Genomic DNA, 23149 nt, shown 5'->3' with positions numbered 1-23149 from the left:
GTCTGAGACTTGAAAGGGCGGGAGAGAGCCCCAGGGCAAGAGCCACAACCCCTCCGTCTCCGCCAAACCAAGCTCTGCAGGGACTCAGGTGATGGGATTCCTGGAGCTCACTGCACCCAGCCTCCCGCCACCAGATAAGGCAAGCTTGGGGACATGTGGGGAACAAAGTGGGGAGGCACAACAGGGGAGGTGACCTGGTGCTAACCTCCCCTGCCATCAGCACTAGGCAAGGGAACAGAAAGAGCAAGGTTTCAGAATGCAAGAGGCAGCGCATTTATTCTGGGCTCTAAGGGAGAGCCCCCTGGTTTCATTCCCACTCATCACCACCACTGCCATGAGGACAGATCTTGGGCCAGCCAAAGCCCCGTGGTCCCTGGCTCCTGGGCCAGTGTCCTCCTCAGCCTGCAGGCAGGCAGTCTGTGTCAGAGGTAGAGATGGCACCTCCAGGGGTACCAGAGCTGAACAGACTCACGGGCTGGGGGAAGAAGAGCAGGGAGCAAGGACGTGTGTCCGTGAGTCCAGCTGGGGCTTTACTTGCTGCCCGCCATGATCTTGAGGTACTGCAGGGCACGGCGAGCAGCCTCACCACGGGCTGCCTCCCTGGTCGTTGCAGAGCCATGACACACGGTCGCCGGCTGTGTGGACAGCTCCACCAGGCACTGGCAGAGCCCGCTCAGGCTCAGTTCCTCTGGAGACCAAAAGAGGACAGAGGCAGGGTTGGGCAAGAAGGCAGCACCAGGACGGGCGCATCCACATCATCATCGTGCCCTCCCCAACCCCCTTCAGGCCCATCTGTACTTGCTCTGGCTCAGTCCCCACCATCCCCCGGCCTCCCAACTAGCCATACCAATATCCAGGTAGCTGACATGGAAGGCCTGTTCCTCAGAGAGCTCACTAAGAACACTGCAGCAGGCAGGGCCCAGAGCACCTAAGGCGCCCAAGGAGCAGCTGCGGAGGGACAGGATCTTCTCTCCCACTGAATTTCGCAGAGAATCCCAGGTGCAGCCTGGGCCCCGGTTTCGAAGTCCATCCAGGCGGGAGCCCACACCCTGACAAGATGGGGACAGTGAGAAAGATGCAGCCGTGAGCCAAGACCCAGGCCTTTAACAGACATTCGAGGCCAAGGAGAGAAAAGCCCACAGAATGAATGCTTCGTCCAGCTCGCCTTCCCCTAGTTGGCCCCCTCTAACCACTAGAGTCTGGACCAGGTGTCCAAGCAGCCTTCCTCATTCCAGCAACAGCAGGCCCCACGGCCCCTGCCCCGGACAAGCTCCCCACAGCACTCACCCGGCAGGCCAAAGCTGAGGCTGACAGGGGGCCCAAGGAACTCTGGGTCTGGTAGGAAAATGGGCAGGAGCTGGCCTGGGATCTGGAGAGGCTCACTCCCGAGTGACAGGCCCAAGTCCCCAGTGCCCTGCCTGGCATGGAGGATGGACCACAGGGCCTGGCCCACACAAGCCACTCACAATGGAGAAGTGGTCGTCATCGGGCTCTGCCTCATTCCCATCCCGGGCATCCAGAGGCACCGTGTGCACCCGAAGCAGCATTTTGGCGGCTGCGTTACGCTTTGCCAGCTTTTTGGAAGTGCCGCTGCCTGCATGTGGGGAGAGGGTTGCTGGATTATGATTCCCAACAGGCCCAGTGCTTTCCACCCAGCTCAAACTTGGGTTGAGGGTCCCCCATGGAATGTCAGTTGGAAAGAGGAACTCAGGACCTGCCATGCAGCTAAGAACCTGGTCAGCCAGTGAGGGTGGGGGGAGGCCAGCACAAGGAAGGAGCTAGGAGGAAGGAGCCGAGCTGGGGGTCTCAGCCCGGAGAGTGGGGCCGTAGCAGAGAGAGGCTAGGAGCTGCCTGTGGCCAGGGCTGGAGTAGCTGCAAGAACTCCCCTTGGCCCAGTTACCAATCTCAATGAAACGCTCCACTCGGCAGGTCATGGTAAACTCTTTGCGGTGGGCTGGCCCAGACTCTTGGGTCACCGTGTACTCAGGCAACCGCCAGCCTTTCTGCACCACCAGTTCCTTGGGAGGGAGAAACAAGGGTGCACAAGGCAGAGTGAGAAACGACTCCTCACATCCTCTCCCTCCTACCCTGGGAGCCTCAGATTCCAGGTTAGAGGAAGAATGAAGGGGGCTGGGAAAAGCCCTCAGAACAGGATAAGAGCCCCACATAACCGTCCCTCACAGCCCCAGGTTCAAGGGAAGACAGGCATGCACAGGAAATGAGGATGGGGGCACACCTGCAGAGCGCCAACAGGATTGCACTCAGACTGCTGAGGGGAGACGGGGGGCTGCACCTCCATGGGGGGGCTCCTGAAGGAACAAGCGTCCAGGGCCAAAGCTGATGGGGCTGTCCCTTTTGTGGCTGCCCATGAGTCCTAAGCCCTGCTCTGATGTCCCCACTACCATCTCCCTAGTCCCTGCCAAGCAGGGAACTGTCTATCCAAACATCGAGGCTGCTTCCTCCCTTTCCCACCCAAGTGAGGTCTCTTCTAGGGCCCAGACCCACTGAGATTTTCTGGAAACACCGGATCATCACCTTGCCAGGACAGTGGGAGAGGAACTGTATATCCAGTCCCTAGAAGCACCTGATGGGAGGCACACACAGGACGATCATGTGACCAACTCAGAAGAAAACGGGGCCTGCAAGACCCTTAAACATGGTCAAACATCATCCCTGTGGCTATTTAAGAATCATAAATTACCTCCTGTCCCAAGAGCTTACCAATTGGTGCAAATTCTTCAAATTCTGGTCCCCAACTATTCCATCCTCTGTTTACTCTCAGACTTCCTCCTGGCCTGACCAGCCTGGGTCCAAGGGCTGGGGGGCCAGGAGCCAGGACCCCCTCCTCCCTCCTTCAGGCAGGCAGGAAATACAAGATACCTGGTTGGAACAGCAGATGGACCCGGAGTGGCAGCCGCTGCAGTAGTAAAAACTGGAATGTCCTCAGGCAGCGAAGAGTCTAGGGGAGAAAAAGAACTTCCCGAGGGGAAGGGGGCCTTTGATTCACACCCATGTTGGGGGTGGGGGGAGTAGAGAGGGTGGGGACCCAGGTCCTCCTGACCTGCCCGCTCCCTAAGAAAACTCCTTCCCACTGGAGCCAAAGACTCAGGGAAGCTTAACCACCAGCTTTTCCTCCTCGGAGCCTTTGCTGCCAAACACTGGATCAAGAAGACTGAGAAAAGGGGAAGAAGGGTCTCTTTCTACCCAAGAAACATGGAGGCAACAAATTCCAATGTGAGTGTGGAAGAGGGAAGGACAACCTGCTAGGAGAGAGGAGGCATGTCGGGGTGCAACCCCTCTAGCCTCAGCCTCCACCCCTTTCCCTCCCTAGCCTGGGCCCAAACCACAGCCACAGCCCCTTGACAGTCCCCCCCAAAGGATCCTTCACAGCAGCAGGGGCCCTGGCAGCATCCTGCTCTGTCCAGAGGAAACTCTCAGGAAGGGGCCAGGTCAAGGTGGCTAAGTGTCACCAGGCCAGGCCTCCCGGGCAGAGGAGGTGGCACAGGGGCCTGGGTTCCTGGCAGGGCCTCTAGGAAGCCTCGGCTGTTCCTCCCTCACCTGCTGTCCTCCAGGGCCGGCTCCAGCATGCTCCCCCCTTTGAGGTGTTTGAGGGCCACCTCAGCTGCCTTGTGCTTGGCTGCCTTCTTGCTGGGGCCCTGACCTGAGAGAGGGGCGTGGGCAATACTGGAGGTCACTGGGAGGACAGAAGAAAAACCAGCATCCCACAGCTTCTCTCCTCATAGCTGGAGGGAGTCAACCAAGCCCCTCTCACCAATTGCCCCTGCCCAAGACTGGAAGCGTTACACTAATTATTGGAAGGGGGGGCTTTTATCTTCCCCAGAGCTCCCCAAATCAAGCCATGCCAGGCAGAACTGCCCCTGAGCTCAGACATCTTGGGTGGAGATTCTTTCTCTGCCTTACTTTCCTCTGGGAAGCACTTTCTTTTCTCTCAATAAATAAGAGATGGCTGGGAAAGGGAGAAAGAGGGTAGGCTCTAGAGTCAAGGCCTGGCTCTGCCACTCCCCCTAGGCACGTGACCTTACACCACTCACTGAATCCCTCTGAGCCTCAGTTCCCTCATATTCAACATGAGGATACTACCATCTACGTCACTGGATTAGACTGTGGTTTAAGGTTAACTAGGAATTTGATCAAGCACCTGGAACAGAGCCCAGTGCAGCGGGCACTGACTCCCCCAACTACTTCACTGAGAATTCGGTTTATCTCTTCTTTCTCCTCCAGGATGAGGACAATCTGCCAGATCACTGTGGCAGTCCTGCTTGCTCCTCTAACTCTCCCAAGTCCTACCCACCTCCTCAAAGTCCCGTTTTCCCAAACCAGTCAGTGGCTTTTCCCCGGAAATCTCTCCTTCCCTCACTGGCCTTGGAGAAAAGGACTGGGAAGAGACTCCAAGAAACAAAGCCAATAGGGCCCTGTGAATGCACACCCCAGCCAGGCTGCCCAAGCCTTCCTCACCAGTGCAGCTGGTGTCGCCAACGGTGACCCGGAAGGTGAAATTAGGCTGGTGGGCTTGGCCCTCGGCTTTGAGAAGGTCGTACACGGGCGTCTTCCCTATTCTGGTCCCATACTCCTGCAGAAGGCTGATCGGGGTCTTGCCCGGGTTGGCCGCCAGCATTTGCTCTATACTGGGGGAGGCGGGGGGCACAGACCCTTATCACACCTCCAATTCTGCACCCACCTGGCCAAGCACTGTCATATCAGACCCAGGCACACTATGGGGGACATAGGGTCCAGGGGACCCCGGACAGTACAGCAAACATTAGCTGGATTCAATGTGGAGTAGAGATTCAGGCTGGGAAAGCAGGGTCCACTGCCCCCAGAACAAGCGGGGGGCACTTGTTCCTGTCTCAGTTAAGAAGGAGGACCCTGTACCCCAGTGCAGTTAGGAAGTGCATGTCCCCTGGCACAGTACAGGTCAGGGACCCGGTACCCACCAAATGCACTGAATGTCGAGAGCATAAAGCCCAGTGCCCCAAGTGCAGTCTGGGAACCGGGCCAACCCCAAACTATTTAGAGCAGGAGGCAGTGGCCACTACCGGGATGCATGCCGGGAACCACGGCCCCCTACCCCAGTGCTTGCCGGGAACAACCCTCAGGCCAGGTGCATGCTGGGGCCGCGCCGCTACCTCCTCAGCACCGCGCCACGCTTTGCGCCCGGCAGGGATCGGTACGAAGCGGCTCACCTGGGCAGCCCGCAGCCCGTGGTAGTGCCGGAGCCCTGCTCCTCTTCACTCATTCCCACCTCCGTCCCCGCGGGCGCCACCGTGACTACAGCCTCTACGCGCCCCAATACACCACCGACGAGCTAGGGCCGGGGCCAAGCCCCGAGTCGCGGCCGGTCGGGCCCGCCGCGGGGCATACTGGGACATGGAGTCCCCCGCCCACCCGACTCCATGAGTCTCCATCGGGAGGGGAGCTATCCGCCCCACAACCCTCCGCGTGGTTTGCTCTGGCATGCAGCACCGCCTTCAGGGAGGAGCAGAGCCCTCCTCCACTGTCGCTTCCGGAACTGAGGGAGGTTTTGGGGGGGGGCGGTTAATAGCGTCCCGCCTCCTTTTTTTGCGTCGCGGCTCCCCGGAGCGGGCATGCGTAATAGCAGAGTGGAAGCGGCTGGGGGCGGGGCGGTAAGGGCTAATTCGAGCACCTGGTCCTTTGACTCGCGAGAAAACTACAGAACCCAGGAGCTCGCGCGTCATCTTTGTCGCAGCTGGAGGGGCAGGGTCAGGCATGCACGAAAAGCTTTGCAGTATAATTGGTTATTTCCGATTGCGCTTACTTGCTGTCGGCAGGTAGCGATTGGTTACTTTACCAAGAGGGGCAGGGACAAGGAAAGAGCCAGCCCCCCTCTGGCTCCGCCTCTTTATTGAGGAAATGTTGTGATTGGTCCAGGGGCGAGGCGGCTGTCGGATCCTGGCTCTTTGCAGGCTGGGAGGGTGGGCCTTACCTGGACGCGGGAGGAGACTGTTCTTTGCCCCTCAAGCGCTGGGGCAAGCCAAGTCCGTCTCAGGCAGTTGCCCATCAGCCCTTGGCTTAAACTCCTGGCCCTTGGGCCTTCGTCTCACAGCACCTTGCTTCCTTCCTAGGCTGCCCTTCACCTCCCTTCCCCTTAATTCTGGCCCGCAGCCTGTCTGGTTTCAGTTCTTTTCTAAAGCCTTTTTTAGGATGACCCTAATTCTGAACCTTTCTGTAGCTGGCCAGGAGACCCTCTCTGGAGCCTGAGAATCAGGCTATAGCGGGACGACAGGATTAGAAGGACTAACGCAAGTCGTGGTCTCATTCCCTCTGCCGTGGGTCTTGGATCTCTGAAGAGACAGCAACAGAGGATTCTGGCCTCTTAAAACGAATCCACTAATCTGGGTGCAGAGCAGAACACATATTTGGGTCCCAGAGCTCCAGTCCCTCCTCCCCAAAGTCTCACGACCACTGGGTTAAAAGATGTAGGAAAATCTTGTGACCTTGGAGAGAGATCACGAAAATGCCTGGTTCTAATGAGTGTCCTGAGACTGGGTCAGGTAGTGGAGGTCCCGGGGAATCTTGTAATGATAATGAGGAACACTGGAGGGGGACAGGGCATTGAGTTTGAGTGGATTCCAATTGGGTAGAACTGGAGTGGTGACAATTAGGGGAAGGAAATCTGGCAAGACCGGCATGACAGGGGGAGCAAGGCAAGAGCGGGGGGGGGGGTGTCCCATGTTGAGGGGCTTCTGTCTCAGGATATAGGAGGGAGTTTGTAAGACTGGTCATAGGGGGCTCCTGCGGAATCAGCGTAAGGCCCGAGGTGCGACTGCCACAGGACACCGCTTGCAGGGAGGTGAGGGGCCCAGAAGGGCCAGCGACGAGCCTGGAGCGCGCCGGATGGCAGCAGCAGGCTCCTTTAAGAGGCCGGCGGCTCCAGCGCAGCATCCCCCGCTCAGGGCGTGTCCGTCCCGGGGGGCCAGGGGCGGGGGCCTTGGAAGGAGCGGGAGTTCAAGCCGAGTGGGGACGGGGCTAGGGGTCGGGGGGTGGGGGGAGAAAGCTGGGGCTGACACCCGTGCAGCCGGACACCGCACGAGCCTCGCCTGTGACAGCGCCCCGGGTCCGGTCGAGGGCAGCGGGGGGAGGAGAGAAGGAGGAGGAGAAGGAGGAGGAGGCGGGAGCAGCATCCGGAGCCGAGCTGCAGCAGCGCCGCCTTTTGTGCTGCGGCCGCGGAGCCCCTGAGGTGAGAGCTTGGCCGAGTTGGGGGGGTGGGGGGCAGGGATGGGTCCGGGTCCAGGGATCCGGGTGCGGAGGGAGGGTCGGGATGCAGATGTGGCGGGGTGGGGTAGGGTGGCGCGGGGATGCTGAGGCTGTGGGGCGGAGGAAACTGGGGACCTGGACCCGACGCCTGTGGGGATGGGAAGGAGGGGAACGGAGCGGAGGGACGCCGCGGCCCAGCTTGGAGACGAAGGGCCTCCAGAGCTGGAAAGGACCGTACGGGGTGGGGGTGGGGGGATGACTGGGGGACAGACTTAAAGGGCAGCGGGCAAGAGAACATCCTCCTCTCCTCCCACTCATCCTCCAGAAGGGGGAGAGGGAAGGGGGAGGAAGAGTTTGGGCCCCCTGAGGGAAGGAAAGGAAGGACAGGGCCTGATGTGCCCACCGTCCTCCTCACCACCACCCCCACTTCCCTACTCAGCCCGCTGCACCTGAGGATTATGGGCTGAGAGCACCTGTTCCTGGATGCCCAGGTGATGGCCCTCCTCCCCTTCCCTCTGATGCCCCTAATCCCCTCCAGCTGTGGTATTCACCTTCTCCATCCAGCTGTTGCTTCTTCCCCTCCCCCATTCATTTGTGGTTTTCTGCCTCTTTCTCTCCATCTCCTCTGGCTCCCCTAACCCAATTCCCCAGCCCAGGCCTTTCAGGAACCTCCTCCCTTCCCCCCCCCCACATTTCTCAAACTCCTTGGCTGAAAAATAAGAAAGAATCTGTTCCACAGTTGTGACTCCTGGTAACTATGGCCTTGGCTGAGGGAAGGGAAGGGAAGGGGTTAGAGGCTCTGTACACAGTGGAAGGAAATCGGTGGGGTGTCCCTTAAAATAGAAGGAGGAGTCCCACCTTTGGGGACTTAAACTCCGCACCTGCTCCCTCTTGGGAGAAGAGTGGGTGGGTGGCCCTCAACCAAGAAGGCATGTGCCTGAGGTCTCTCCCCCACCCAGAGTCCCCTCAGCCACAACCAGTGCCTCCCTCCAAATGACATTTTCCTTCCAACTCACAGGATGGACTCCGTGGCTCTGGGAGCTCTGATTGTCAGCCCAAGGGTAACACCAAGGGAAAGCAAGCACAAGGGATTCTGGAAGGAAAGGGCTCAAGCGCTCCCTGGCCTTCCTGTCCAGACAGCAGAGTTTCCCAGAGCTTCATCAGGGCCTGCTCTCTCCCATCTCACACTTCAGGGTGGCCAAAAGTGCTTGCTTTCTCGACCCTGCCACTCATCCATTCTCCCAATGGTAACTGAGGTGATGCTGGGGAGACCTAAGGTGTGATACCCCAACTCCAGCACCCATGAAACCACAACTAAATATCCATCCCCAAATTAAACCCAGTTATGGGCAGAGGAGGCAAGAAGTTTAAGTAAGGACTGGCTTTGGACGTCCTGTGTGTCCCTACACCTAAGGATGGCAGGACCCCTCTCAAAACCAATGGCTGGTTCCCCGTCCTTCTCCTGGAGGTGATAATGTGGTCATCTGGCTTTGCCAAGAAGAGGACCCTAAATCCTAGTACCCACCACCCCAGACTCACCCAGTGGCATCTCACATGCAGTCCCCTCCCACACACACACCCCGCCTGGCCTGGGGAGGAGGAAGGGACTAGGAGTCCCTCCTGGGGCAGAAGGAGGATACTGTTGAGATGGGCCAGCAGGTGACATGTGGGCTTCATGAGGGGTTGGCCACAGCGACTAGTCTGTCTGTCTCATTTGCTTCCAGAAGGACCAGGGTCATCTTTGTGTTGGGGGAAGGTGATAAGGCAGGGACACTATGGCAGAGGAGCCTAAGGATCACCCAGGACAAAGAGCCCTTGGCCTTGGGTTCCTTCTTTCTTTGCTCTCCTTTTTCCCCTTGTGTTTGCCCACCTCCCTTTCTACCTGTACCCTCTCTACTGCAGACGAGGAAAAGGGGAAGAAGGGAGGGGAATCATATTCACAAAAGAAACCCTGCTCCTGCTTGTTAGGCACTTTCGGCATGGTTCGTGTTTCTAGGGAGCTTCCTGTATGCCAGGTCCTGGGCCAGGAACTTTACTGGGATGATCTCACTAGTGTTACAACAAGACTAAGAGTTGAGGAGTGTTCTCATCATCTCTGTCTTAGGGATGAGGAAATTGAAACTTAAAGAAGTAATCTGTTCAAAGTCAGAAAAGCAGTTTGGGGGAAGAGCTTAGGTCTTGAACCCAGGCCCGTCTGACCCAGAGCCACCATGTTCTAGACTGTACAACCACTGTGTGACAGGGGTACCTTGGTTCCCGTTCAGAGAGAAGAGACAGGTTTGTTCAGAAGTCTCTTACTCCAAGTTGCCTGCCTGGTCAGGAGCAGAGACAGGACATCAACTGTCCCAAGCCAAGTGACAGGAACGGATGGGCACGCTAATTTTTATTTCCTCATTTTCAGTTCAAAATTGATTTTTTATTATTTTAAAAGTAATTCAAAGTTATTACTGAAATATTAGAAAATATAGATCAGCCACAGGAAGAAAATAAAAATACCCAGATTCCACCTACCTAGAAACTGTTACACTTTGGTATCTGTCCTTCCAGATCTTTTTATATTTTTCTTCATGATTTTTTTGTCTTCCAGATCTTTTTAAATGCACATCCACCTCAGGAACTATTTGCTTAAATGTGCTGAACTTCTTTCAGGTCCACCTGAGGGCCTGAGTAGGAGGGATGCTGTGGCCCTTCATACCTTGCTCCTACCCCCTCCTTTCCCTTCCCTTCCATTCTGACCTTAAAGGGTAGGGCTGAGGGGTGACCCTGGGCCACGTTGGCCAGGGGGTGAGTATGTAGTGCAGGCCTCTCCCTTAGTCCAGAGGAGGTGGAATGGTAGGACCTGCGGAGGAAGGACTGAGGGTCTGGAAGCAAAGAGATGAGTGACTGGGGACTCCAGCGCCCCACTGCCACTGTGACCTGGTTTCCCTGGAACCCAAGACTGAGAAATGTCCTGTGGAAGTAGAAGGTCAGAGACCCAGTCTCCCTTTTTCTGGTCAGACAGAAGAGATGGCCTCTCCAGAATCCACAAAGACAGACCTGGTGTCCAGCCAACCAGGACAGAGCCAGGACCCAGGCATTATGCTCACGGCATTCCCCACATCATCTTAACTGTCCCCACCCCAGAAGGTAGGCTTGGGAGACTTGGAGGGGTAACATTCTTTAACTTGTGGCAAAACTGAGCTTCTGGCTCTGATCTCTCCAAATCCAAAGTTGGCTCTTTTTCCCTAAATAGCACCACCCCCTGTCACTGCCCAGCTGATGGGAAGAAGAAGTGGTGGCAGCCACGAGGGGGTCTCAGGGCTTGACCTGTATGAGGTAGGGAGGCTGGATTTAGGGGTGATCTCCAGTTTACCCCAAGTTCTCAGGGGAAGACATTTCCCCCTGATGAAGGCACTGAGAAAGCTGTAGTGCTTTCCATCTGAGAAGAACCCTGTGTCCAAAGAGAAAAACAGCTGCAGCCAGTGGCCAGGAGGCAAGGTCAGGAGGGGTCACAGTCCTTTATCCTGTCAGGATCTCAAAGCCTGTAGAGGTGGAACTAGCATCCCCCCAGAATCTTGGGTTTCCTTTCCCTGTGAAGACCTTCCTTGCCACTGTCACTCAAGAGAGAAGGACAATCTTCCTCTTTTTCCTAAGTGCAAACTGAGGTCCAGGACAGTGGTGACTGCTCAGTGTGAAAGCCCACAATTTAGACAGATGGCCTGGCCTCTCAGCTGAGCCCCCAAGACTGCCAGACATGCAACTCGGCCTTGAGATTCCGCTGTTAGGACAGTAGGAGAAAGAATTCGAAGGGTTCCCTTGCCACAAGCTTCCAGCACCTCAGGCAGGAGAACCCAGGAGGAGGAATAAACAGGGGGGACCTCCCTGCCATACTCCACTACAGGCTCCTGAAGGGGCACTCTGAGAATCACCAGCAGAGAATCAGGTAGCTGAAACCAAGTTAGGACCTCCCAGGATGTCCAGAGAGCCTCTTTCCCGGCAGATGTATAGTTTAGGGACCATGCTGTCCCCTCACCCAATCTGGAATTCTGCACAGTAAGCACTTGGTAAATATGGTTGACAGAATGATGGAGATATCCACCCCCTCCTGTCACATCTCTGCCCTTCCTCCATGCTCTGCATAATTGATGGCCTGGGAGACAGTTCCCCTCCCTCAGGGTGACCGAATGTCTAGGCCAGGGGCTCCTAGCATGATATGCCCCCAAAGCCCCGGCGCCAGGGCCCAGCTGGGGGGCAGTGGGACACAGCTGGCAGGTCAGAGATAAAGGAAACTGAGAGGGGCTGTGTGTTGGGAGAGGAATCTCCAGTTGACTGTAGCTCCCTGGGGCCTGGCTTTCCCCGACTCCCTCAGGTCAATCTAGAGAAGCTGTATCAGCCTAAGAACAGGGTGGGGGTGGCCTGAGGAGCCTGACTAGATTCCCTCCCTTTCCCTAGATCACATCTCCTACTTCTTCAGATACTCCCACTGCCCTAAAAGACAAACAGGTGAAATGGCTTCTCTCCCTGTCTCCCTAGTTGCTAGCCCTGGATACCAGCGGGGCCTCTGGGGAAGCCTGGTGAACTGGAGGGAGGCTTGGCGGCAAGTGCCTGAGCATGTCACCCTCTCTCTGCCTCAAACTCCTAGTTCACCACACGAGGACTGAGAACTTCCTTTAAAAATCCAGGTGTTGTGCCTAGTCAAGGCTCAGCTTCTAAATAGGAAAGAACTGGGAAGGGCACAGATGTTCTCCGCGTTTTCCAGTTCTTTCTCGGCTACTTTTTCTCAGTTTCCTCTCTGCTTTTCACATTCAGGTGTTCCATCCATCCTTTTCCCATTTGATTCTCCCTGCGCTTCACTGTTTCGGTCTCTGAATCTCTCCGCTGCTACCCCCCCTCCACCCCCTCCGCTTTCTGGGTGTGCCTGTCCGCCTTTCTGTGTCCGTCTCCCTATCTCCCCATCTCCTGCTTTCTCTGTGGCACTGCTCCCCCAAGGCCAACCCAAGTCCCCTCTCTCCAACACCCATCGCTCTCCCTCCGCTCGGTGCCCCGGCCCAAGATTTGTCTGCATGAGGGGTCGAAGGAGGTATGCGAAGGCGGGCAGCACACAGGCGGCCGGCTGAAGGGGCCGGGGGTCCACGCCGGCGACCCCCGCAGCCATCCCGGCCACCAGCACATGGGCCAGCCCGGGTCAGGGGCGGGGCTCAGGCGCAGCCCCGCCCCCGCCGTCGCCGCTCACGTGACTCTGGGCTAATCTTGTCCTGGTGACTTCACACGCCGCCTCGGGCCCAGTTGTCATGGTTACGCCGCAGCGCCCAGCGCTTCCCCCAACCCGCTGAGTCCCCTCCCCTTCCCCACCCGGACCCCCTCCTTCCGCAGCCGGGCCCCCGCCCCGGTTCCAGCCACGCGCCCCGCGCCACGTGACGGCCGGGAAGGAGGTCGGGAAGGGGGAGGGGGCGCTGGGGCCGTAACCCCTTCCTCCCCGCCTCGAAGGGCCCTTGCTGGGGCTTCCCGCGGGACCCGCGAACGGCCCGATCCAGCCCGCCCTCCTGGCCGGCCAGCCCGGCGGGAGCGCCCGCGAGCCCCGGTGTGGGGGCTCAGGCGAAAGCCCTGGGATCCTGCAGAGTAAATTCTTGGCCGGTGTTTGTCATTGGCATTACGGTGTACATCCAATCCCTCCACGGCGCCAATATCTCGTAGAATATGTTGAGGATTCAGAGGCTGGATCTGTGACTTAAGCTTTCTGAGCCTCAGTTTCCTCAAGAATATAAAGGGACCGACGGTAACAGCTCCTTCCCTGGGTGGTGTTGAAGAGCCAAGGAGCTACTGCGTCCGCAGTGTAGGGGCGGCCTTTAAGACGACCGTCCTGCCTGCGCGCGCGTGCCGTGCGAAGCCTGGGATCCCTGCGAGAGCGTCGGGGTCTCAAGGAGTGCAGGCTGTCAGAGGGGCCGGACGCCTGAGCACACAGTTCCTCCAGGATAATGGGAGCCATGATGGAGGAGGTACAGGGGGCTGTGCCAGCCCACAAGGGACATCAGCTCGGGGAGGGGGGGGGGCGGGATGCGCAGAGAGGAAGACTTGCAGGATGAAGTGAGATTTGGAGAGCTAGGGCACGAGAGGCGCCTTGCAGGAAGAGAACGCCCGGGGGCGGAGCTTGAGCCTTTTCCTAGGAGAGGGCACCCTGGGCAGATTATCCAGTACCTGTCTCTTGGGGTGAGTTTCGTTTTGAGGATTAAATGAGCTAATGCGCCTATCGGCAGAGGCTAACATACATAGTAAGCCTTCCCTAAGAGTTAGCCATTCTCATTAGGTGCCCTGGCACAAAAGCCTGATGTCAGTTCTGTGTGGCCCGGGTACCAACAGCAGTGGGAGACGAGGCTGGGGAGCGACCAGAGTATGGAGATAAGGCTGCTGGACCAAGGGCAGTAGGGGATTATTAAAGGTTTTGAAGCAGAAGAGGGGGTGATGGCCAATTTGTGTTTTAGGAAGATCCTTCTAAAGGATGGTGGAAAATGGAGGGGGGAGTGCTGTGTAAATATTGGGAGACTAAGAGGCAGTCCTGGGTTAGCTGACACAGCTAAAGAGGCCTGAATTAAGACAGTAAGATGGGACTGGAGAGAACAGACCAGCATTGGGTCAGAGCTTTTCAAATGGGCCAAATTCAAGTAGGAATTACCTGAGGTGCTTGTTAAATATGCAGATTTCAGGCCCACCCAGAGCCACTGAAAAATCCTCGAGAAGTCTGGAAAGTGTCTTAAAAGAGCTGATACCATCAGAAGTGCCAGACCTCTATGTCAGTCTGTGTCATCATCCGGTGACCCCCTTTTTGTGTGTAGAGTCCTGTCATTCCTCTCCCGTGGTGATTCGGAGGCTCTGATGGCAGGGGTTCAGGAAGGACCCTATTATGAGGAACAGTTAGAGCATCACTGTCCTCAGGAATCCTCATGATTTGTTAGCTGACGAGAGGTGGAGGGAGACAGAAGGCTAGAATGACTCCAGGTGCCAAGCTCTGGACAAGTTTGGTATATACTGAAGAGTTCGCCGTGCCTGAGTGATAGCTAGTTTATCCCTTTGTACAGATGGAGAAATTGAGGCCCAAATCCGGTTTGCCCGAGGTCACACAGCCAGTATGTGGTAAGAGGCAAGGCTAGAATTGAGATTCTGTTTTGAAACATTTATTTGAGAGAGAGAGTGCACAGGGAGAGGGAGAGAAGCAAACTCCTCCAAACATGGAGCCCGACACAGGGCTCAATCTCAGACCCTGAGCCAAAATCAAGAGTTGGATGCTTAACCGACTGAGCCACCCAGGTGCCCCCAGATTTTTCTTTAAGATTTTATTTATTTGGGGCACCTGGGTGGCTCAGTCGGCTCAGGTCATGATCCCCGCATTCTGGGATCAAGTCCCAGTCTGGCTCCTTGCTCAGCGGGAAGCCTGCTTCTCCCTTTCCTTCTGCCTGCCACTTCCCCTTCTCGTGCACACTCTGTGTCAAAAAAAAAAAAAGAACAAAAAAAATTTTATTGGGGCACCTGGGTGGCTCAGTCATTAAGCGTCTACCTTCGGCTTGGCTCATGATCCCAGGGTCCTGGGATCGAGCCCCACATCGGGCTCCCTGCTCAGCCAGGAGCCTGCTTCTCCCTCTCCCACTCCCCCTGCTTGTGTTCCCTCTCTCGCTGTGTCTCTGCCAAATAAAAAAATCTTTAAAAGAAATTTTTATTTATTTGAGGGGCGCCTGGGTGGCTCAGTTGGTTAAGCGTCTGCCTTTGGTTCAAGTCATGATCCCAAGGTCCTGGGATTGAGCCCTGTGTCAGGCTCCCTGCTCAGTGGGGAGCCTGCTTCTCCCTCTGCTACACCCCTGCTTGTGCTTTCTCTCGCTCACTCTCCCTCTCTCTGTCAAATAAATAAAATCTTAAAAAATAAAAAAAGAGGGAGAAGCAGACTCCCCGCTGAGTGAGGAGCCCTGATGCTGGGCTCACTCCCAGGACCCTGAGATCATGACCTGAGCTGAAGTCAGATGCTTAACCAACTGAGCCACCCAGGAGCCCCTAGAATTCAGATTTTTTTAATGGTTACTTTTTAAATAGCACCTAGTTATGAGAATTGGGACAAATCTCCATTGTCTGGAAAGCTGGTACTTGGTTTGGAAGCTGGGGATGGGGCAGTGGAGAAGAGAAAAGGAGACAGGGCCTCTGGAACTGAGCCCCTGGGGGAGTAGCAGAACAGATGTCAGGGCTAAGGGGGATGAAGCAGTAGGCTCCCGCTTGTCCTGACAGCTTCTGCATCCCCCCCACTGGATGGTTCTGCCTTGTTTCCCCCTCCCCCACGCCCGACTGTGCTGGGGGATAGTAGAGCTGATGGGTTGCAGGCTTCACTTACCTTGGCGAGGCCCAGGTGTGTGCCTGTGAGCACTGGAGAACGAGACCCAGATGAGAGCCCCGAGTGTGCCTTAGGATGACTCGCACGTGAGGTTAGTGCTCCTGGGAGGCCTCGGCCATCTCACGTGTAAGTACACGAATGGGAGGCCCAGGAACGTCAGCTCAGAGTGCCTGCGTGTCACCTGTGTGTGCTTCAGGGTGAGGGAGACCTGGGGGTGTTACTATTGTGTGCCTAAGGCTGAGTAAATGGTGTGTCTGAGAGACCCCATGTGACCTATGTGTGTGCATGGGAGCTTCAAGTGACAGAAATATGAGCTCCAGAAGTGACTTACAGTAATCTTACAAGGAGCAGGGGACAGAATCTGTTTACCATAATACTTGAGTTTCAGACAGATCTTACCAGTATGTACCTGAGCAGGGCTGTTACCCGTGTCTACGTGAGAATGATACTCAGGTATGTTACTAATAGATGCTTCAGAGGAATCCCGGGTATCAGGTTACTAAGATGGGCCCCAGGTGAAACGTGGAGAGCGACAGGTACCTGAGGGCGAGTGCAGCTCAAGTGCTATTTCCAATAGGGCCGTTGTGAGCCCAGATCCCCCACCAGGCTTCTGCCTCCAAGGTGAGGCATTCCAAGCTGGCGCACCCCAGGCTGACCATCCCTCCTTGCTTTGTTCCCACAGGGCCCACCGCTCACCACCGCCCCCAGGCCCAGAGGCCATGGCCTGCCTCCACGAGACCCGCACGCCCTCCCCTTCCTTCGGGGGTTTCGTGTCCACCCTAAGCGAGGCATCGATGCGCAAGCTCGACCCAGACACTTCCGACTGCACCCCAGAGAAGGACCTGACGCCTACCCAGTGTGTACTTCGAGATGTGGTGCCGCTCAGTGGGCAGGGTGGGGGCGGACCCAGCCCCTCCCCAGGTGGAGAGCCGCCCCCTGAGCCTTTTGCCAATAGTGTCCTGCAGCTGCACGAGCAGGATGCAGGGGGCCCCGGGGGAGCCACGGGGTCGCCTGAGAGTCGCGCGTCCCGCGCTCGAGCAGATGAGGTGCGGCTGCAGTGTCAGAGCGGCAGCGGCTTCCTGGAAGGGCTCTTCGGCTGCCTGCGCCCCGTCTGGACCATGATCGGCAAAGCCTACTCCACAGAGCACAAGCAGCAGCAGGAAGGTAGGCCGAGCCCTCGGGGGGCCCGCTGTCTCCCCGACATCTGTTGGACAGCCCCATCTATCACCTGAGAACCCTGTCCCCCTAGAGCCCAGCCATAGCCCCTCCTCCGTCCATGAGCCCTCACCTTCCCTGCTTCGTAGGGTGCCCGCTCGTTTCCTTACCTGTTCCCTCAGACCTCGCCTTCTTGGCCTCTTGTGGCTCATTTTCGGCCTCGGCCGCCGAGTCCTGTCAGCCAGCCCAGTGCTCTCCCCTGTGCCTGACCACCCTGAGACCCTACGTGTGGCTCTCTCTGAGCCTTGTGGCACTGCGTCTCCTGTTCACAGACCTTTGGGAGGTCCCCTTTGAGGAGATCCTGGACCTGCAGTGGGTGGGCTCAGGGGCCCAGGGCGCCGTCTTCCTGGGGCGCTTCCACGGGGAGGAGGTGGCTGTGAAGAAGGTACGGGACCTGAAGGAGACCGACATCAAGCACCTGCGGAAGCTGAAGCACCCCAACATCATCACCTTCAAGTAAGGTCCAGGGCAGGGGCTGGAGCCGGGGCCTCTGGGCTGTGGGCAGGGACCTGCTTGGGCGGTCAGGCCCCCCCCACCGCCTTCCCTAAAGGAGATGCCCAAAGGGGCTGGGTGGGAACGGGGATTCCAAGTGTGAATCAGGGGCATGCGACGCTGGCCCAGGCCCTGACGCCACTGTTTGGCCCCCAGGGGCGTGTGCACCCAGGCTCCCTGCTACTGCATCCTCATGGAGTTCTGCGCCCAGGGCCAGCTGTATGAGGTACTGCGGGCTGGCCGCCCTGTCACCCCCTCATTGCTGGTTGACTGGTCCATGGGCATCGCCGGTGGCATGAACTACCTGCACCTGCACAAGATTATCCATAGAGACCTCAAGTCCCCCAAGTGAGTAAGCCAGCAAGCACAGAGAAGCTGATGTGCATGGTCTCCTGCAGGTGACCTCACCTGTCAGTGTAGCCGTCTCCCTGCTTCCAGACCCTGTCCTAAGTCCGTGTGGCCATCTCAAAAACCCCTCCCAAATGACAATCCTATTTCGGGAGGGCTTTGGCAAGCCCCCGGCCTCTGGGTGTCCCAAATGACTTAAAAACAGAAAGAGTTGCTGCAGCTAGATGAGGTGTGGAGGGGCCTGGCCCCCAGCTGACTACAATCTTTACCAGCATGCTAATCACGTACGACGATGTGGTGAAGATCTCCGATTTTGGCACTTCCAAGGAGCTGAGTGACAAGAGCACCAAGATGTCCTTTGCAGGGACGGTAGCCTGGATGGCCCCTGAAGTGATCCGCAACGAGCCCGTGTCCGAGAAGGTCGACATCTGGTGAGGGCCAGGTTGAGGACGGAGACGGGCAGGTGGCCAACCCCAGGGAAGGAGGGGGCTTCCAGGGCCTCTGGAGGGAGCCCCTCCCAAGGGATGTCCCCTCTCATCCCCAGGTCTTTTGGTGTGGTGCTATGGGAACTGCTGACTGGTGAGATCCCCTACAAAGACGTAGACTCCTCAGCCATCATCTGGGGTGTGGGAAGCAACAGTCTCCATCTGCCTGTGCCCTCTAGCTGCCCAGACGGCTTCAAAATCCTGCTTCGCCAGTGTTGGTAAGGACGGCCTGGCAAAGCTGGAAAGCAAAGGGTGGTTTCTGGCAGTTAGACGGCACCTAGGACCCAGGCCTCCAGGCCCAGAATTCCGAACAGGGAAAGGACAGAACTCCCTCGTATGATTGAGACAGAACTCTGCAGCCTTGGGCAAGTGCCATCCTCCCCGAGCCCGTTTCCTGGTGTGTAAAAGGGGGACACTAGTCCCAGCTAGCCAGAGCGGCCGGGGTGCGCCTGTGAAGGGCTGGCACAGCCCCCGAGTGTGGCAGCTGGAGCCTCGAGTTGGCTGCCTTAGAACACAGGAAGGAGGGTCCTCGAGGCTTGCTTGGAACCTAGACTTGAAAGGAGGTTGACTAGATTTCTAATCTTTGGTTAACCATTTCCCAAAGTGTGTTTCTTTGAATGGAGTTACTCAGAAAAAGGTGTTTGGAAAACAGGATTAAATAGGTCTCCTTACTGCAGGCCTTCGATGTGCGAACGGATAGTAAAGCTAGTGGACAAGGGGCTTTGGTCACAGAGCACATTCCAGGATGCTGTTCTCCAGGGCCCACTTTGGGAAAGGATGCCCTAGTTCCTTTCTGGTCGTCCCTAAAATTTCCGTCTCCCGCAAACTCCACGCCCTCCAGGAACAGCAAACCAAGAAATCGTCCGTCGTTCCGCCAGATCCTGCTGCACCTGGACATCGCCTCAGCCGACGTCCTCTCCACGCCCCAGGAGACTTACTTTAAGTCCCAGGTGTGCTGTGGGCAGGAAAAGGCATACCCCAACTCCCCTGTCAGCAGAGAGGACGAGGCCCTCTGAGGGGAGGTGGGGAGGGGCGGACAGGGTGGTAGGTTCACTCTTAAGGGCCGAGACCCCATCCTGACCAGTCCCGTGCCTGCTCCTACTGCGCTCCCGGTCTGCAGCTCAAGGGAGGTCCCTCACCCCTGTCTCTTCACCCCCTAGGCAGAGTGGCGTGAAGAGGTAAAGCTGCACTTTGAAAAAATTAAGTCAGAAGGGACCTGTCTGCACCGCCTGGAAGAGGAGCTGGTGATGCGGAGGAGGGAGGAGCTCCGGTGTGTGCCTGTGTCTGGGAAGGGGATTTCGTCAACAGCAGGGACCGCGGACCAGTTCCCAGAGACTGGGACCAATTATGGCACCAGGTGACGCCAGCTCACCTCAAAGAGACCTCTCTGCCCGTTTCAGACACGCCTTGGACATCAGGGAGCACTATGAACGGAAGCTGGAGAGAGCCAACAACTTGTACATGGAACTTAATGCCCTCATGTTGCAGCTGGAGCTCAAGGAGCGGGAGCTGCTCAGGTAACCGTATGCGCCCTGTACACCAAATCTTGTCTTCATGGAGCTGTGACGCAGAGAACCTACTGAGCCTGGGTCCCCCTTTCTGATCACATGCCCAACTGAGGTATCTTGTCTTTAGGAGGGAACAAGCTTTAGAGCGGAGATGCCCAGGTCTGCTGAAGTCACACCCTTCCCGAGGCCTCCTGCATGGGAACACAATGGAGAAGCTCATCAAGAAGAGGAATGTCCCACAGAAACTGTCACCCCACAGTAAAAGGTGGGACCAGAGTTCAGAAGTGTCGAGGTTTAAGAATGGCAGGGGGAGTGCTAGAAGCAGGGATGGAGATCAAGGATGCCCGGAAGACTGAGCTGGGGAGGATGGACTTTGTACTACCCAAGGTTAGGGAGGGCTTTCAAGTTGGTAACTTTGTTCATCTCAGACTTATACTTTCCCTCCCCTACCAGGCCAGATATCCTCAAGACTGAATCTTTGCTACCTAAACTTGATGCTGCCCTGAGTGGGGTGGGGCTTCCGGGGTGTCCTAAGGGCCCCCCCTCACCGGGACGGAGTCGTCGTGGCAAGACTCGTCACCGCAAGGCCAGCGCCAAGGGCAGCTGTGGAGACCTGCCTGGGCTTCGTGCAGCTTTGCCACCCCATGAACCTGGGGGACCAGGAAGCCCAGGGGGGCTAGGAGGGGGACCCTCAGCCTGGGAGGCCTGCCCTCCAGCCCTGCGTGGGCTCCACCATGACCTCCTGCTCCGAAAGATGTCGTCGTCATCCCCGGATCTGCTGTCAGCAGCACTGGGAGCCCGGGGCCGCGGGGCCACAGGGGGAGCTGGGGATCCTGGCTCACCGCCTCCAGCCCGGGGAGACACCCCGCCAAGTGAGGGCTCAGCACCTGGCTCCACCAGCCCAGATTCACCTGGGGGAGCCAAAGGGGAGCCACCTCCACCAGTAGGGCCTGGTGACGTTGTGGGGCTGCTGGGAACTGGAAGGGAAGGGACGGCGGGACGGGGAGGAAGCCGGGCTGGGTCCCAGCACTTGACCCCAGCTGCATTGCTGTACAGGGCTGCTGTCACCAGGAGCCAGGTAAAGTACGGGGCGGTTCCTAAGCTCTTCCCCTTTCCTCGTTCTCCCTGGGGCCCACGTCCATAACCCACCTCCTATCAGCTCTTCACCTTAAGCCATTCCCTACCTAACCCTTGGCTATGTTCCCTTCTCTTGGGCCCTTGCTGACCTCTTTCCACTTTTGACCACAGTCCACTCCTCTCTCCTACAGAAACGTGGCATCTCATCAGAGGAAGAGGAAGGCGAGGTGGACAGTGAGGTAGAGCTGCCCTCAAGCCAGAGGTGAGTGACACAGCATGGGAGGGGATGACAGTGTTTTGCTTCAGGGGCTGTGGTGTGCCAACTGTAACCCTGGTCTCTCCAACATACAGGTGGCCTCAAGGCCTGAACATGCGCCAGTCACTGTCCACCTTCAGCTCAGAGAATCCATCTGACGGGGAGGAAGGCACGGCCAGTGAGCCCTCCCCCAGTGGCACACCTGAAGTTGGCAGTACCAACACCGACGAGCGGCCAGATGAGCGGTCTGATGACATGTGTTCCCAGGGCTCAGAAATCCCATTGGACCCACCTGCATCAGAGGTGGTTCCTGGCCCCGAACCCAGCTCCCAACCCATCCCCCACCAGGACCTACCCAGAGGGGAACAGGTGAGTCACAGAGACAACTAGGTACGTTAAGGAGCAGATGCTTAGTTCTTTAGGACCAAACGGAGAGAGAGATGAAGACACCAGAAAGAGGTATTTAGCCTCCAAGTCACTCAGTATGTGAGCCCAGTTCCTCCCGTACCAAGGAGCAAATATCCACAGGGTAGACTTTGGGGGTGAGAGGCCCACGATATAGAGCACATGGTACGGTTAGTAGGTTAGCAGTGTTGCTTGAACGGTAGCTGTAAATCACAGCCAGGACAAATCCTGACACCGGGAACCTGGTGCCTTGGCATTTCATGGCCTCAGCTACTGAAATCTGAAGACCATGAAATCAGCGAGCTGCTGGCTATTACAAAGACCTCAGTGAAGGATCCTGAAGGAATCCATCCGTAACGCTAAGAGCTACCGAGCCTCACCTCACTGCACTTCTACTCTTCTTCACAGGGCCCTCCCACTAACGAGGACTCAGACTGTGACAGCACTGAACTGGACAACTCCAACAGTGGTGAAGCCTTGCAGCCTCCAGCCTCCCTCCCTCCATGAAAGCCACTCTTACTCCTGTACATAGAGAAATTATTTATATAAATAATATATAAGCGCCACATAATCAACAGAGAAAGATGGGGCTGTCCCAGCCTTAAGTCAGGCTCAAGGGAGTCTGACCCCTGACCAATTCACCTGGTAAATTCTAGGGCTACCGGCAGCTGTGGAAATGAAGGACAAGTATTACCCTAGAGCTGTGGGTACGGGCAAACTGGCCCCTTCCTGCTTCACCCCATTATGTTCCGCGAGCGGTAAGGCAATAGAAAAGCCAGACTTGCCTCTTATGTTCCTCTATACTCTTTTCCCCCTAACCCTGGGGAGGAGGAAAAGGAGCCACTTAGACTGCACTTTTTTGTTTTCCGTTTACTCTGTTTACACATTTTGCACTTGGGAGGAGGGAGACGAAGGCTGGGTCCTCCCCTCTGAGGTTTCTCAGGTGGCGATGTAACTAATTTCTTTGTCCCTCCATTTCTCTGCCCAAGCCCTGGCTTAGGGCCTAGGGGGAGCTTAGGAGATTGTGAAAGCATGTGATGGCTCAGGCTGAAAAAAGGGGATGATGTTTTAAGTCCCTGCTTTTATCCTGGCGCCTGACTGGGGTGGGGACTGTCATATTGTAACCCCTGTGAAAAATCTTAAAATATAACCACTCCATGCAGGCCCAGCTGTTGAGGGTTTTCTTGGTCAACGTATGGGGTAGTACACATGGTCAAAGTAGGAGCCTTGGGCTCCAGACATTATCTGAGGACTCTGGACAAGTTCTTCCCTTTTATGTTTTTCCCCACTAAATGAACATCACTTAAAGTTCCAACCTTCTAAAATTATCTGTGTAAATGGTAGCAGGTACATCTTTCTGGAAGGGCTTTAGGAGGAGAACAGAAAATGTCAAAACACACATTCTTCTTATGGCGAGAACTGTAAATGAACAGTTATTCAAAACACGAGACTGGTTTTTAGCTTGGCCAAGGATGGGTCAGACATGCCCGGCAACCTAAATCTCAGGCAGACACACACGTATCCAACTGCTTCCACAGTAGGCGCGTGCATCCCTCCCCAGCCCCTGCCCACCCAGTGGAGGTGCTTCCCCAGTCTTTGCAGACCAGTCCTAGGAAAATGAGGTAAACGTGACCCCCGCACTTTCAGACAAAGGGCACACAGCTAGCCTGCGACAGCTATTTGGTTACTTTGCAAGGTAGGATCAAGGGAAAACTGGTTCAAGGGCTACAAAAAAAAAGATGGAGTGGTAAAACAGAAGGTAACATCTTAATGGAATAAA

The 23149-nt window shown here is 56.6% G+C and overlaps 2 protein-coding genes across 4 annotated transcripts; one reads left to right on the top strand and one right to left on the bottom strand.

Annotated features, from left to right (window-relative positions):
• Window positions 1–249: 249 nt before the first annotated feature.
• TARBP2 (TARBP2 subunit of RISC loading complex) lies at window positions 250–5461 on the bottom strand. Of its 3 annotated transcripts, none has more exons than XM_028125430.2 (10): window positions 5205–5461; window positions 4477–4646; window positions 3559–3661; window positions 2881–2976; window positions 2237–2309; window positions 1901–2018; window positions 1467–1594; window positions 1288–1335; window positions 848–1049; window positions 250–688 (listed from the first exon to the last, which is right to left on the bottom strand). In XM_028125430.2, the coding sequence occupies exons 1-10, from the start codon at window positions 5255–5257 to the stop codon at window positions 531–533; spliced, it is 1149 nt and encodes a 382-aa protein (XP_027981231.1). In that variant the 5' UTR covers window positions 5258–5461; the 3' UTR covers window positions 250–530. The 3 variants fall into 3 exon arrangements, with proteins under 3 accessions (XP_027981231.1, XP_027981233.1, XP_027981232.1); XM_028125432.2 differs by lacking the exon at window positions 5205–5461 and adding an exon at window positions 4956–5052; XM_028125431.2 differs by lacking the exon at window positions 1288–1335 and having other exon boundaries at window positions 5205–5456.
• A 1599-nt stretch (window positions 5462–7060) lies between these two features.
• MAP3K12 (mitogen-activated protein kinase kinase kinase 12) lies at window positions 7061–22537 on the top strand. The gene is made up of 14 exons (XM_028125450.1): window positions 7061–7219; window positions 16266–16747; window positions 17071–17254; window positions 17447–17638; window positions 17911–18069; window positions 18183–18341; window positions 18965–19073; window positions 19284–19393; window positions 19524–19640; window positions 19759–19896; window positions 20085–20709; window positions 20900–20970; window positions 21060–21333; window positions 21778–22537. The coding sequence occupies exons 2-14, from the start codon at window positions 16303–16305 to the stop codon at window positions 21874–21876; spliced, it is 2682 nt and encodes an 893-aa protein (XP_027981251.1). The 5' UTR covers window positions 7061–7219; window positions 16266–16302; the 3' UTR covers window positions 21877–22537.
• Window positions 22538–23149: the final 612 nt, after the last annotated feature.

Source organism: Eumetopias jubatus, unplaced genomic scaffold (genome assembly GCF_037043125.1).
Source record: "Eumetopias jubatus isolate StellerSeaLion01/CBP00866 unplaced genomic scaffold, mEumJub1_p1.0 scaffold_8, whole genome shotgun sequence".
Lineage (NCBI taxonomy): Eukaryota > Metazoa > Chordata > Mammalia > Carnivora > Otariidae > Eumetopias > Eumetopias jubatus.
Note: the sequence above shows the minus strand (reverse complement) of the source record. Positions and strands in the feature narration are given on the sequence as shown.

Coding starts and splice junctions, on each gene's coding strand:
- TARBP2 (XM_028125430.2), bottom strand. CDS start 5,257: ATGAGTGAAGAGGAGCAGGGCTCCGGCACTACCACGGGCTGCGGGCTG. Junction 3,662..4,476: donor TGGCGACACCAGCTGCACTG/GTGAGGAAGGCT, acceptor CCCCTCTCTCAG/GTCAGGGCCCCAGCAAGAAG. Junction 2,310..2,880: donor CCATCTGCTGTTCCAACCAG/GTATCTTGTATT, acceptor TTGTTCCTTCAG/GAGCCCCCCCATGGAGGTGC.
- MAP3K12 (XM_028125450.1), top strand. CDS start 16,303: ATGGCCTGCCTCCACGAGACCCGCACGCCCTCCCCTTCCTTCGGGGGT. Junction 19,074..19,283: donor AGACTTACTTTAAGTCCCAG/GTGTGCTGTGGG, acceptor TTCACCCCCTAG/GCAGAGTGGCGTGAAGAGGT. Junction 21,334..21,777: donor ACCTACCCAGAGGGGAACAG/GTGAGTCACAGA, acceptor TCTTCTTCACAG/GGCCCTCCCACTAACGAGGA.